The sequence below is a fragment of the Bos taurus genome, chromosome 5 (genome assembly GCF_002263795.3).
Source record: "Bos taurus isolate L1 Dominette 01449 registration number 42190680 breed Hereford chromosome 5, ARS-UCD2.0, whole genome shotgun sequence".
Lineage (NCBI taxonomy): Eukaryota > Metazoa > Chordata > Mammalia > Artiodactyla > Bovidae > Bos > Bos taurus.
The window spans coordinates 54,597,658-54,613,090 of NC_037332.1; the positions used below are offsets into that span (position 1 = coordinate 54,597,658).

At 41.5% G+C, this 15,433-nt stretch overlaps 1 protein-coding gene across 2 annotated transcripts in view; it reads left to right on the plus strand.

Moving 5' to 3' along the window:
- LRIG3 (leucine rich repeats and immunoglobulin like domains 3) overlaps positions 1-15,149 on the plus strand; it is a 52,010-nt gene extending 36,861 nt beyond the window's left edge. Inside the window, exons 11-19 of one of the 2 annotated variants that reach the window (NM_001205591.1) lie at positions 2,029-2,100; positions 2,606-2,769; positions 5,294-5,614; positions 7,416-7,697; positions 8,868-9,320; positions 10,294-10,452; positions 12,151-12,294; positions 12,386-12,661; positions 13,870-15,149. In NM_001205591.1, coding sequence (NP_001192520.1) covers positions 2,029-2,100; positions 2,606-2,769; positions 5,294-5,614; positions 7,416-7,697; positions 8,868-9,320; positions 10,294-10,452; positions 12,151-12,294; positions 12,386-12,661; positions 13,870-14,114 — 2,116 coding nt within the window. In that variant the 3' untranslated portion in view covers positions 14,115-15,149. Of the gene's footprint in view, positions 1-2,028; positions 2,101-2,605; positions 2,770-5,293; positions 5,615-7,415; positions 7,698-8,867; positions 9,321-10,293; positions 10,453-12,090; positions 12,295-12,385; positions 12,662-13,869 lie in introns of those variants that run through there. The other variant, XM_059886208.1, reaches the window with a different exon arrangement.
- Positions 15,150-15,433: the final 284 nt, after the last annotated feature.

Consider the following 15,433-nt stretch of genomic DNA (forward strand, 5'->3'; position numbering starts at 1 on the left):
CTTGTCTGTCTATACCTGTATGAAAGTGTGAGTGCACAGATACATGTTTCTTTTGCATTTAAGGGTGTTTCTTTCCATCATTTTGGGGTTTTCTTTAGTTATGTTTCTCAAGCAGTGGCATATTTAATTTTTTTAAAAAAACTACTATTTCTTACGTACCCACTGCACATCAAGCATTATGTCAGGTATTTATATTTTTCAATCCTCACGAGAAAACTATTTAACAGCTATTGTTATTTCAATTTTTAAGTTAAGACATGGAGGTTCTAAGAGTTCCTTCCTTAAATTGAAGAGTTAAGAGGGTTACTTGCAAGATCAATAAAGACGATTCCCAGCCCCCCAACCCCAGTTCCTGCGAGTGACTGGAGAGTTGTAACACTACTTGGAGAACTTTTGTTTGTTGTTGCTGTTGTTTAATTATAAAAAGCATGCAGCCTGTTTTTCCTTCTTTTATTCTTTCTCATTCTCTTTTGCTACTGACCTCTCAGTTAGCAGCTGGCAGGAGCTGGGCTCAAACCAGGGCAGCCTCTCCCATCACAGCAGCTGTCTCCTTCACAACCTCAGCCTGCCCGGGAGCTGGAGGCACACATTTCTGAAATGACAGTTAGGGACACAGATGTTTTCAGGTATGAAGAGCGGAAGCTAGCCAGCTTCAGTGGGAGTCAACACCTGCAGGAGCACAGAGCGCCAGCTTCTGATAACCATGGGTGAATGTATGTATTGATATGTACAGTGGGAGTCTGGAGCAGTATACAGTGTGTCCAGCCTGACTTGTAATGTTTATAGCCGAAGGTTTTATTATCTATTAACCTGGACAGTAGAAGTTATTTAAAATACACAATTGGTTTGTACCGTCACTGGTGCTGTGTGCATAGTTATTATCTGCACCACTTTCTTGTCATCTTCCCCTTGAGTCCTGGGTTGCAGAAAGCTCTGGACGGCCAGCCATGGCAGCAGTACCGCAGTCCGGGTTACAGTGGGGTGACTGTGCAGAGCAAAATTTGGAAGGGCGGGCCAGTATTGCTGGGCTTCCTGAAACAAGTTATTTTCAAAGGGAAACTAGCCAAAAGGGTTTGTCATCTGAGCCTTGCACTTTTGGGAAAGTGAAATTAGTGGATCCGTGGAGCATTAACTTCTCCTTCAGTTTCCTAAACCTTCATAACTCTCCCAGCGTCTTTCTTTGCCCACGTTTGGGACCTTGATTCTGTCTTCTCTTGCCCCTCATCTCATTCAGAATCCCCTTTGTCCACTCTGAATCCTGTAAAAGAAAACAGAGTAGTACAGGCGGTGAGGACTTTAATTCAGACTGCTTGTTAGCACCAGTGGGAAAAAAAATCAGCCCAGAATATTCTCTCATTTTATGAACGTCCTGCCTGAAGTGGTTGTTGGTTTGTTTGTTTGTTCTAGTAAGTACCTCTTGTCTGAACACCTACCTGTCTCCCCATTAGTAAGTTGTATGTATCAGGAGAGGCTAGTGACTAAGAACATCCGTTTTGAAATTGAAAATAATTGAGTTCAAATCTTATCTGCCCCTTTCATGCCGAGCCAAGGTGGTTATACCATCTTCTTTTTTGTGTTGCTGTGAGGAATAAAATGTAATAATGTGTAAACAAAAATCACTTAACGTGGTTGCATGTCATAGAAGATATTCTATACGTGATGGTTTTTTAAAAGCATAATTATGAGGAATTTTAAATGTGTATTTAAGTTTCTAAAGTTTACTAATTTGAATAATGAGAAATACAAGAAAATAACACGGCAGAACAGGTTAGGCCCTTAAGAGTCAAAAAATCTGTATATGGTGATATAAAATCTCTCTCACCATAACGGAATCTGCCTCTGAATCAGATATCCTTGTTCTTGAACACAAGCCTCCTGATGAGTCCTCGGATCACCCTATCTGTGCATTTCAGCACATAGAGTATTTTGGGGGTGGGTTGGGGGTAGGCAGCATGGGCCCAGCCTGTGCCTGCAGGCACACAGCGACTGTAATTTCCTCTCATGTATTTGATTTGGTGGCTTTTTCAGAGACCTGAGTGACAACGCAATCATGTCATTACAAGGCAATGCTTTTTCACAAATGAAGAAGCTTCAACAACTGTAAGCATTTCTTTTCTTTCCAAGAGTTTTCACGTAAAGCATTGAGGGGCCGACTGTCAAGGGATGGGGCATCCTGGATTATGTATCTGTAGAAAGCATGTGGCACGTTCATCACATTACTTAACTTTTATTACCAGAAAGCAGGAGGAGTGGGGTTTTTGTTCCATTTGTTGCAAAGAGGAGTTTCTTTTTCTCAGATACGCGATTTAAATTTGTGAGACCCAGTATAGCGCAATGCCTCATCATCGTAACCAGTTGTCAGTACTGAAATATTTTCAGCGTTGCTATACTTGTCTCCCATCAATAAGAACAGCACCACCACCACCAACAAAATAGTGCTAGTTCCCTGCCTTGCATTTTAAGATGCATTATAGAATATTTATTCCATGGGATGTGTGTATTTGGTTTCTCCATTCAATGCTTTGTTAATATTTACTTGAATTTAGTTTACTTGTAGAAATCTGCATTTCATACAAAACAGATTGAATGTAATTACTCTCCTCAGGCACTTAAATACATCAAGCCTTTTGTGCGATTGCCAACTGAAATGGCTCCCACAGTGGGTGGCGGAAAACAACTTTCAGAGCTTCGTAAATGCCAGTTGTGCCCATCCTCAGCTGTTGAAGGGAAGAAGTATTTTTGCTGTTAGTCCAGATGGCTTTGTGTGTGGTGAGTGGAACTGTGGTCTTTGCCTTTTATTCATTTTTCTTTTTTTTCCTCCCATTTGTCCAAAGAAAGGATTTGCATAAATTTATATACCCTAAATGAGCTCTTATTTCTGCTGAGGTAGATGAGAATGGATCTGTAGTTTGCTGATGATTGCAGTTTTTATTTTTTTTCTGTAATTTCTTCCTCTTTGTGTTGGCATCAGGGTGGTCTGTTGTTATCTTAAGAGAATTGGAGGATAGCAGCAACCCTGCTACGTAATTGCAGGTCCCTAAATCTCAGTCTTCTAATCTGTGAAATGGGAATACTGCTGTCTGCCCTCCCCAGATCCAGGGGTTATTGAGAGGTTCTCTTGAGTTCAGTGAAGAGACTGACTTGAATCTTGTGCAGATGTTTACAGGGAATAGAAAGAGACAATTATTAGCTAGTGATTTATAGACTACTAAAAATTTTATTGTCATTGTTCAGCCTCTAAGTCGAGTCCAACTCTTTGCAACCCCATGGACTGCAGTATATCAGGCTCCTCTGTCCTCACCTGTCTCCCAGAGATTGCTCAGATTCATGTCCATTGAGTCACTGTTACTATCTAAAATTTTACTGTTGGTGAGTAAAACATTACAAGTAACAGAAGGTTTGAGTTTATTATAAATAAATTTAAGGTCCATTGTTTTATTACACATCTAAGCCTCTTAGCATAGATGTCTGCTTACCCAATTTCAGAGAGCTAGTTAGCAGATCTGGCTCAGATACCCAGGTTTCCATCTCTCTGGTGCAGTCTCCTATTTACTGCATTCAGTTCAGTTCAGTTCAGTCGCTCAGTCGTGTCCAACTCTTTGCGACCCCATGAATTGCAGCACCCCCGGCCTCCCTGTCCATCACCAACTCCTGGAATTCACTCAGACTCAGGTCCATCGAGTCAGTGATGCCATCCAGCCATCTCATCCTCTGTCGTCCCCTTCTCCTCCTGCCTCTAATCCCTCCCAGCATCAGAGTCTTTTCCAATGAGTCAACTCATTTGCCTTTAAATTTTATTTAAAACTGCTTTGCCTACAATTGTTTAGTTAACTACAAGAAAAACATTTTTTTTTTGCATTGCTTCATTAAGTGGTGCCAACAGTTTCTGCAAATAAAATATCTGATATAGCTTTTGGATCTAAATAAGCATTTGGCATTCGTTTGTAAGGGCCTAAGCTATTCCTTTTCCGTGGTCTTTATTTCTGAGTTCTCTAGTCTCAAGATACAATTCTCTGTTACTTTGAGAAATACATAGGTGTAGGTGTGTGTTTTTGTGTGTGTCACATCCATGGATTTTTCACTCCCTCCATTGTGAATCTGAACCTTGATTTACCAGATGAGAATTCTAGAACAGTCCTACAGAAAGAGAAACCATCCTGGTTACAACATGCAGGTGTGGCATTGGAAATTAGCTGCATTGGAGTTGTCAAAGGGTTCTCCATACCCTGTTCATACACACACATACACACACGCGCACACACATGCGTGCATCATTTTTTCAGTGCACCCAAATAATATATTTGGTTGATTTAAGATGCCTCCTTCTGGGTGTGGACCATCTCTGAGAAACTGAAGTTCAGAAAGGTAACTTTTCCAAAAAGTAACAGAACTAAATATAACTGTTTGTAATGACAGAGCTGCTTATCTGTAATTCTAATGTAGCTCTGACAGTGCAGTGCAGCGGCCTGATGGACTGTCCACCCTAAACTCCAGGCTGGAACCAGGGGCCCACAGAGAGCTTGAGGGATGCTTTGTCTTTCACTGCAGGTTTGTTTTCTCCTGCTCTACCTAAAAATGACTGCTCTTTGGGTTTCCTCGTGGCTCAGATGGTAAAGAATTTGCCAGCAATGCAGGAGACCCAGGCTCTATCCCTGGGTCAGGAAGATCCCCTGGAGAAAGGACTGGCTGCCCACTTCAGTATTCTTTCCTGGAGAATTCCATGAACAGAGGAGCCTGGCGGGCTGCAGTCCATGGAGTCTCAAAGAGTTGGACACGACTGAGTGACTAACACTTAATAAGAGTTCTAGTTTTGGTAAATGGAATGTTTATTGCTGTCTTTAGTGATACGGATTATCATAATTGAAATTAGATTTCTTATTTTTTTGCTTCTTATTTGTGGAGAACATGGGGGAAAATGCAGTTCCTGATAGTGGCATTTAAAGGTGATCCATGAGCCTGAACGTGTCTTAACCAATTTCTTCTTGTATTTCTGCAAGAAAAAAAAAAAGAAGACAGGAGGTCTGGAGTAAACTGTATTCCAAAATATCAGTCTCCTCTCAGTTAGTGATGTGTAAATAGGTCTCAGTCTCTATTTGGAATGAATGAATGACTTTATACACTCTCTCCCAGCCTGTTGTTTCAACACTGGGACTGCTAGTCCATCTGTGAAACATACACAAAGTGTAAAACCTAAGCCACTGTTTGTTTTGAGTTTCTTGGTGTTCCAATCTGAGTAGCATTTGGACTCTCAAGCTTTAAAGCTGTTTTGTTTCTTCCTCTCCATTTTGAACAGATGATTTTCCTAAACCCCAGATCACGGTTCAGCCAGAAACGCAGTCGGCGATAAAAGGTTCCAATTTGAGTTTTATCTGCTCGGCTGCCAGCAGCAGTGACTCCCCAATGACTTTCGCTTGGAAAAAAGACAATGAACTACTGCACGATGCTGAAATGGAAAATTATGCACACCTCCGGGCCCAAGGTGGCGAGGTGATGGAGTACACCACCATTCTTCGACTCCGTAATGTGGAATTTACCAGTGAAGGGAAATACCAGTGTGTCATCTCCAATCACTTCGGTTCATCCTACTCTGTCAAAGCCAAGCTCACAGTAAATAGTATGTGATCTGACTTTTCCTCTTGCATTTAAAGATACGTTTTTATGAAACAGAAAGTACCTGGTCTCTTCTCTTTCTCTTATTGCCAACCCTGTCCTCTGCTCTCAGAGTCCTCCACCTAAACCCTGCCTTTCCCTACCTCTCAACTCCACATTATTAATATTCTTGGTATGTGTGCCTGAGCTAGCTGTTCTTGTATTGAAGACCCCATGCTTATAACCCAGATAAACCAGACACTTTTTGTTCTTTGAGAGTTCATGGTGTGCTTGATCTGATGAGGAAGACCATGAAGAACAGAGTTAAAGGATATCACCTTTTTCTAAAATTCAGATATAGTTGATTTATAGTATTGTGTTAGTTTCAGGTATGCAATAAAGTGATTCAGTTATATGTATATTTTTTCAAATTATTTTCCATTATAGGTTATTACACGATATTGAATATAGTTCCCTGTGTTTTATGGGAAATCCTAGATGCTTATCTGTTTTATGCTGTTGGTATCTGTTAATCCCATTCTCCTAGTTTATCTCTCATCCCCTTTCCCCTTTGGTAACCATAAGTTTGTTTTCTGTGTTTGTGAGTCTGTTTGTTTTATATACGTGGATTAATTTGTGTTATTTGTTTAGGTTCCAGATATAGGTGATATAGTCTTTGTCTGTCTGACTGGCTTCACTAGTATGAGAATTTCTAGGTCCCCGCCCATGTTGCTGCAAATGACATTATTTCATTCTTTTTTAATGACTCCTAGTCCGTTGTATGTATATACCACATCTTCTTAAATCATCTGCTGAAGGGTACTTGGCTTGTTTCTATGTCTTTGTTATTGTAAATAGCACTGCTGTGAACATTGGAGTACATGTATCTTTTAGAATTCGAATTTTCGTCTTTTCTAGACATGTGCCCAAGGAGTGGAATTTCTGGGTCGTCATAAGGTCACCGTGTTTTTAGTTTTTTAAGAAACCTCCATACTGTTTTCTGTAGTGACTGCACCAGTTTACATTCCCATCAACAGAACACACCACCTTTAGCTTAGAGATCTCGGTTTGAGTCCTGCCTCTCCTGCTGTCAGCTGTGGGACTCTCAGCAAGTTGCTTAACCTCTCTGTATCTCCATTTCTACATCTTTCAAATAGGAATAATAGTACCTACCTTACAGAGGTATACTTGTGAAATAAACTGATTTGTGTAAAGGACTCAGCAGAATGCCTGGAATAGAGTAAGTGCTCAGTAGATGCAGTAAGCAATTAGCTGCTGCTGATGAGATGTCTCAGCCTGTGCTTTGTGTGGCAAGTAGACAGTTTTGAAGTTTATCATTTCATTGTTTTTATTGTCCATAGTAGAAGATATGGCTCATTGATGTGTTCATTCCACAAATAACTGCTGAGGCCTGACACACAGAACAGAAAATTGTAGGGTAAAATGCATGTCTAAAGTCATAGAATGTTAGAGCCAGGATGAACTTTAAAAAAAAATAAAAGAGTGGCTAGGGGACAGACAGATGAACTGATTTGCCTAAGGTCTCATAGATAATTATTAAGGAAACTAAGTGGCTGGAAAATAGCAGAAAGACCATCAGTGTGAAGCTCAGGTGACCTGTTTCATCCTGACTCGGTCATTTCTGTACCTGTGTAACCTTGAGGAGCTTCTTGATCACTCCATCTCTTGCAGTTGGAAACAACCCCTGTCTCACTATGTCAGGGACATTTGCAAGTATCCCAAAAAAGCGGGGGCTGAGGGGGGGATGAAAATGAACCCCCTAACTCCAGAATGCTAATGCCCCCATGTTGTATTTCTTATTTCAGTGCTTCCTTCGTTCACCAAAACCCCCATGGACCTCACCATCCGTGCCGGGGCCATGGCCCGCTTGGAGTGTGCTGCGCTGGGACACCCAGCCCCTCAGATAGCCTGGCAGAAAGACGGGGGCACGGACTTCCCGGCCGCAAGGGAGAGACGCATGCACGTGATGCCTGAGGATGATGTGTTCTTCATTGTGGATGTGAAGATAGAGGACATCGGGGTGTACAGCTGCACCGCCCAAAACAGTGCCGGCAGCATTTCCGCAAATGCAACTCTGACTGTCCTCGGTGAGTGGATGCTTTCAGATTCTGTGATGCATATTAGTCCTTAGGATACCAGCTCACCCAAAGGCCCTAAGAAGTGCCAGAACTCGGAACGGGGAGGGCTGATCTGTAGGACAGTGCCCTTTCCTGGAGGCGACACTGGCTTCTCAGAAGCTTTCAGGTCGGGGAATACATCACACCTTCAGACCTGTGGGCAGTGAGATGAATCTGCCCCCTCCCTTCTGAGGAGGGAGAAGAGTAATGCTTTGATGCTCTCCCTTTTTTCTGGAATTACCTTTCTCTACTCTTTCCATTAAACAATCTGTACTTAAAGTCTTAACAGTTTAAAGAATATAAAAAAAAAATATATCTGAATAAATTCAGAGGGGCCTCTTTTCCTCAGCCTCCCATACCACTCTGGAAATGAGTTCATCCTTTATCATTTACTTTGTTGTTCTTCAGTCACTCAGTTGTGTCCAGCTCTTTGCAACCCCATGGGCTGCAGCACGTCAGTCTTCCCTGTCCTTCCCCATCTCCTGGAGTTTGCTCAAACTCATGTCCATTGAGTTGATGATGCCATCCAACCATCTCATCTTCTGTCTTCCCCATGTCTTCATGCTCTCAATCTTTCCCAGCATCAGGATCATTTACCTAAATAGATGCCTTCTAAAAATGTGAGCATGTTAATCATATATGTATATCTTTGAAAGAGTAAATCAGGGTAAACCTTATGAACACCAAATAATAAAAGTAAATTATTTTCAGAATTTTAATACAGGTGGGGACATCTAGCACTAGAAAGTTTCCCTTTAAAAATTTAAACATTCTGATGTTTTTCATCCATCAGCACACCCTTGTGCTTAATATTATTTTTATGCATTTTCTATTTCTAAAATATGTCTAAAATGTTTTGCTTTGCCTGACTTCCATCATTCCCCAACCTTGCCAAGAATGAGGGAGACTAAGTGAGAAACAGTAAATATTATCCTTAACTGGTGTTATAAGGAGATGACAGCCAAGTGATGAAATGAAAGCCCAGATGTCATCCATGTTCAAGGTTTTAAAGAGGCATGGGCGTGAAGCTGTGGGAGAATCCAGTTTCAGCTCCCCTTTGAATAAATCGAAGCACGAGGTCTTATGCTGTGTAAACCCTAACTTCATGTCAGAGATTAAAAGCCTAACTTGTCATTTCAGAGACACCGTCATTCTTGCGGCCCCTGTTAGATCGAACTGTAACCAAGGGGGAAACGGCCGTCCTGCAGTGCATTGCAGGGGGGAGCCCTCCCCCCAGACTGAACTGGACCAAGGATGACAGCCCCTTGGTGGTCACCGAAAGACACTTCTTCGCAGCAGGCAACCAGCTGCTAATCATTGTGGACTCTGACATCAGCGATGCCGGGAAGTACACGTGTGAAATGTCTAACACCCTGGGCACCGAGAGAGGCCACGTGCGCCTCAGCGTGATCCCCACCCCAACCTGCGACTCCCCTCAGATGACGGCCTCGTCCCTGGACGACGACGGCTGGGCCACCGTGGGCATCGTGATCATCGCGGTGGTTTGCTGCGTGGTGGGCACGTCACTCGTGTGGGTGGTCATCATCTACCACACACGGCGGAGGAACGAAGACTGCAGCATCACCAACACAGGTGTGTCCACAGAAGCCTGGCATGGGGCGCAGGAGTCGTGTGTGTGTTTGTCCCGCCGAGATTTGCTTCTGAGTGTGTCTGTCGCAGTCTGAGGCCACGTCACAAGGGTGACTCATTTGTTTCAAGCTGGGCAACTATGGTTAGCTAAGAATAACACCCCAGCCCAGAATAAAGCTGATGGCTAAAGATGAGTGCTTTTTGTCAGAACCTCATCAGAACAGCATGTGGGCTGTGAAAGCCCATGCAGAGCTTCGGGTAGCGCACACCCTCAGATGCTGGTGGAGGGCCAGAAACAGCCTTCAGTCATGAGGCTTACCCTCGGCCACTGTCTTGGCCCTTGCCAGCACGTGTGCATGTGTGTGTGTGCAGGCATCTAGGATAAAGGGACTTTGATTGTATAGGCAAACTCCTGTATCACTGAATAATACAAAGTCAGGAATATGGCAGAAATCAAGCTTAGATAGTATCTAAAATACTGTCTCATGAAAATTATCTTTTATCTTTGTAAGCATTTGTTGTCTTTGAAAGTTGGGAGGAGTGGGACTTCCCTGGTGGTCGAGAGGTTAAGAGTCCATCTTCCAGTGCAGGGGGCTCAGGTTCGATTTCTGGTCAGGGAACTGAGATCCCCACATGGTGCAGGGCCACTAAGCCCATGTGCCACAACTAGGGAAGCTTGGACAATGCACCGAAGAGCCTGTGCACTGCAGCGAAAACCCAGTGCAGACAAAAATTTAAAAAAATAAAATAGAAGTAAATTTGAGAGGAGGATCCCACAGGCCACAAAGCAGAAAATCAGCTGAGGTGCCCCAGAGCAGCAGAGCCCTGGTGTGCTGTCCATCAAGACAGTTTTGCAAGGGTAGATTGATTTGATTTAAACAGAAAACAAAACAAAAGCTTATATACCATTCATCAGAGGAGCCTGTGTGGCAGTTGTGACCATTCTTGGTTCATAGAACACTGTTGTTGATTACAGATGAGACCAACTTGCCAGCTGATATCCCGAGTTATTTGTCATCTCAGGGAACATTAGCGGACAGACAGGACGGGTACATCTCCTCAGAAAATGGAAGCCACCACCAGTTCGTCACTTCTTCTGGAGGCGGATTTTTCTTACCACAGCACGATAGTAATGGTACGTGTTTAAAACGGAACATGGGCTATTGGCATTTTGAAATAACCCTTTGGAAAGTTCAAATACAATGTTAATTTCCACAGGGAATTGATAGACTCATATATTTAGGACCTGGCCCAAAATCACTAGCAAAGCTGATATTAAATAGTTCTTTTTTTTTTTTTAAATTTTTTAAATTTTATTTTATTTTTAAACTTTACATAATTGTATTAGTTTTGACAAATATCAAAATCTAAGCCTTTCTTTTAAATACTAGAAAAATCTTTGTTTCTAGCAATAAAAGAAGACAAGTAGCTTAGGTAAAATTTAATTCCTCCATGCCATGTAGTATTTCCTTTATGTTGTAAATGTTCTTTGGCCCTGAATGTTCTTCTTACTTCAGTGACACTAACTGGTGTCATGCATGGTCTCAAAAGTCAAATGATTTAAAATCATTCTGTTAGAGACTTATAATTCTGACTCTCACTTTAAGAACTGTATACAAGAATTATAATGGAGGGTGCATAATATAAGAGCATCAGCTTGGTTCAAGGCCCACTTCTGACACTTACTCCCTGTGTATCCTTGGGCAATTATAATTCTTCCCTATTAGGTTGTTGTGAACACTAGATAAAATGATAGTATATGGTGCTTGGCACATATTAAGTGCTTAGTAGAAGCTATTGACATTTTAGCATCTTTTCTCACAAGTGTTGATTGAGTATATGCTCTGTGGTGGACTCCATAGTTCGGAGGGAAGAATGTTTCCAGTTTTACAGTTTAGTCAGCAGTGAGACAAAAAATTCAACAAATAATTGCAAAGAGCTTGACAAGGCAGTGATCGAGAGCATAGAGATAGAAGAGAAGATTGAAGCATAAAAGCAGTTGTTCTGATTAGACTCATTTGCTTGCAAAGAGCAGAAGCCCAAGCTCACTTGAATAGAGCCAGGTTTACTGAAAAGGGATTTTAAAAAGTAAAGGGACAGAACTGGCGCATGATAGTGCCATGTCTGCTGGGTGCTGGGGCTGGAGGTCAGGCCTCTCTCAGAATAGAGACAGCCAGTGGTATGAAATCACATTCTACACATTTGCTTCTCGCTGAGACCACTCCCCACAAGGACTGCCCAGTTCCTGCTGCCCGGGTACATGGTCCATTGTGGCATCTCTCACCCTCATGATGTCTCTTGTCCTTCAGCTGCTGGGTCCCCTGCTAACCAGAATATCATTTCTGGGTTGCTTAGCGCAGAAAACTCATGATAGGTTTCTGTTTGTTTTTTTTCTTTTTGGCTGACTTCATCTTTGAGCCGGGCATTAAGAGGTCATTGGTTAAGTGCCAGTACCTCATCCTGGTCATCAGTGACTTTGTGGAGGAAGCAGGCGGTGCTGGTTTGGTGGCTCAAACCATCGCTGCTTCAGCCACAGTGTCCATGCATAGATCGGTTTCTCTTGGAAACCAGGGGGTGGGGTCACCGATGAGGTTAACACATCCAGTTCAATGGTTCATCAAGTTCTCTTCTAGTAAGATATCATAAACTTATTTAATCACTAATCTATAGGCATCATTAAATTTTGAAAAAACCCTTCTGTAAATTTCTGCAGTATTTCCTTTGTATAATATTCTGTCTGAACTTTTCATCTATAAATATGGAAACTCAAAAGTGAAGAGATGGCTGAATGGTAATTGAACTTACGGTTCAGTGATTAAGACGTGTTTTAAAGGGACATGCCACATTGACAACAGCAGTGAAGCTGATGTGGAAGCTGCCACAGACCCGTTCCTTTGTCCCTTTTTGGGACCCTCAGGCCCTGTGTATTTGAAGGGGAGCGTGTATGGCTCAGATCCTTTTGAAGCCTATCATACAGGTATGTAGTTTTCATTTCTTGAGTTCTGTTTCCTGGAGAGACCTCTAGAAGCATTAACTCTGTCTCCCGATATTGTCCCCGTTTTTAAAAGGTTGTGGTCCTGACCTGAGATCAGCTTTAATGGACCACTATGAGCCCAGTTACATAAAGAAGAAGGAATGCTACCCATGTCCTCATCCTTCAGAGGAATCCTGCGAGCAGAGCGTCAGTGATACAGGATGGCCTTCTCATGCGAAGAAGTTACTCAGCTCTTCTTATTCTCAACATGAAGGACCTGGAATGAACAACTTATGTCTGAACAAGTCTTCTGCAGATTTTAGTCCAAGTCCAGAGCCACCATCAGTTACTTTGAGTAATTCTTTCATGGGTAAGTTTATTAAATTATTAGATACCTTGACTCCAGACCCACATTGCAAGTTGCACGGGGGAGAGCCATGAGAGTTTTGAATGCCAGACGTGAAGAATAGTTTCTGGTGTGTATATGTATCTTTTTTAATGGTGCTGTTGTGACATCCTATTAATTAGTATCCTTGTTTCTAAAAGCAGAGGCAGACATGGGGATTTTACTTGATTAGGTATTTAATCCAACACTAAGCCTTAGGAACTTTCTGGGCAACTCTGTGTGTGGCATCGCCTTGAAGACAAGAGTTTTGGAAGTGACTGAGGATCGCAGTTTGTCAGTCATGTGGAAAACGTGGTTTTGGGCTACAGCAGCCTCTGGGGTGGAGTTGTGTGCACGGCATGACTGCGGTTTGGGATGTCTGCTGGCTTATAACTAAACCCACAGTCAGAGTGCAGACGGCGTCCTACCTGGCAACAGCCACTCGTCAGCCAGGCTGGGCTGCCTCCTACAGAGGAGGCTGTTGGAATCCTAAAGCCCACAGGGGTGGCCGTGGACACTGGCTGACACCGAGATTCATTTCTGAAGTTTTTAGTCTAGTGCATGAGGACGATTGAGTGGAAGAACTGAGATCATCTTTTTGCTGCATGGAAATGTGGAAAAATGAACCACAACTTCTAAAAAAAAAATTAGAATTTTTAAGGATTTTACCCAACTTTAAGAAATGTCATGTTTTCTCATGGTATCATTATTTATATTCCTTTTTTAAAAAATGAATAATTTTTATAGGGCCTAGGAGAGAATTTGAGTCAATAGAATTATTATTTGCTACTGAGGAAGAAAGGGCAAGACATACGGGTTATTTTGAGAGAAGCTTTCTGTGCTGAGGCACAGTTTACTTGTAAATGGTGGAGAATGGTGGGCTTTTAGTGAATACAGGATCTGGAACTTCTATCGGGGAACTTGCTGCTGATAATATTACTATAGGTCCTGAAAGTGGAAGAGAAGGGCTGCTTGTATTCAGTGGATGTATGTGTCAGAGGGGTGCACACGCCTTCAGCCCCACTCTATAAGGTCTGTGTCCATAGCACAAGAATATAGCCATCTACCTGAATCCCATAACATGGACTTGAAAGTTCCACCCATATTTACAGGGAAAGATGCCCCTTCATTTGAAATGCATTCTGTTGATTGCTCCAAAAGGGCCCTGTGCTCAAGGGGTTTCTTTTTTTCAGGAACATTTGGAAAGCCTCTGAGGAGACCTCACCTGGATGCCTTTTCAAGCTCTGGGCAGTCATCGGATTGTCAGCCAAGAGCCTTTCACTTGAAAGCTCGTTCTTCCCCGAACTTGGACTATGAGTCAGAGGAAGATGGGAAAGAAAGGACAGATTTTCAGCAAGAAAATCACACATGTACCCATAAACAGACCTTAGAAAGCCACAGGACTTCAAATTTTCAGTCTTTTGACTTGGACACATAAACTAATGAGACCAAGGACAAGTTCTAACATACTACCTCAAGTGGACTTTTATTTAAAAGAGAGAGAGAAGCCTATGTTTTTAAATGGAACTATGAATTTTAAAAGGATAAAATGTCTTATTTATACAGATAGACAAAAATTACAAAAAGGCATAAAAATTTTATACTGGGAGTATCTTTCATATAGGAATACCTTTACTATTTTATAACTTTGCTTTATGCAGAAAATATCTTAATGTAAATTAATGGTATAAATCCATGACTATTTTATGTATTTTTATAATGCCAGATTCCTTTTTATCGAAAATGAGTACTAAAGCATTTTAAACAATAACTGTCTTGTACATTTTTTGAATAGAGGTCACTCCATTTTATTTTGCATGTTCTTAATAAAATGTCTCATTTTGATCCCAAACCCCATCTATCCAATAACAATCTTCATTGTTTTCAGCGCATTTTAGGCATAATTAGTTCATATTATCATGTCTCACATTGGTGGAAATTACATTCAGCACATTAAAATATGAGCAAATGATCATTCTGCATACCTCCTGGGGTTGTTGTATTATAGACTCAAATCAAATTAGTGTATGTGAAAGCCCATTGTAAAATGAGAGGGAGCTACGAAGGTTTGAGGTATATGTATTGATTTCTTAACTCTACAAACAAAAAGATGTGTGGTTGCAGTCCAGTGTTATATAGTACAACCACCGTTGCTTAAATCACTGCTCAAGCCATGTTTCCTTAATTATCATAATACTTTATGTGGTCTAATGCTTTGTGCGTTTCCAGATAGTTTCACATACCCCATCCCTTTAATTATAACAAGACGGTGGTTTATTGCCCATTTCTATAGTTAAAATGTCTGTAGCAGATGTGGGGTTTCATCGTCTGTTCCAGGTTGTAATGGGATGCTGGTGGAATTCTTTCCTGTTCTTATTGATTTTCTGCTGGACAAGCAGTTCTTACAGAAAAGGCACTCTTCAGCTATCCAGCAACACTGTTTAAGAATTAAAATACTTTTCTAATTTGGTCATCATGGCTCTATTTGTTAAAAACTCAGTATAGGATCTGTTACTTAAACATATACAATTATTATAAATACTTGTTTTAAGCAGTGTTTAGGTGAAAATGTTGCTATGTGACTGTCATATATACACACACATACAGAAAATTACACATTTCCAAAATTAAATAACGTAGTTTGAAGGAATTGAAACAAGCATTAAGTTTAATAATTTAGATGATCCAACTGTTTTTCCCCTTAGCAAATCTTAAGATTGGCATTGAAGAAGTTAATATAGTACATTAAACTTTATT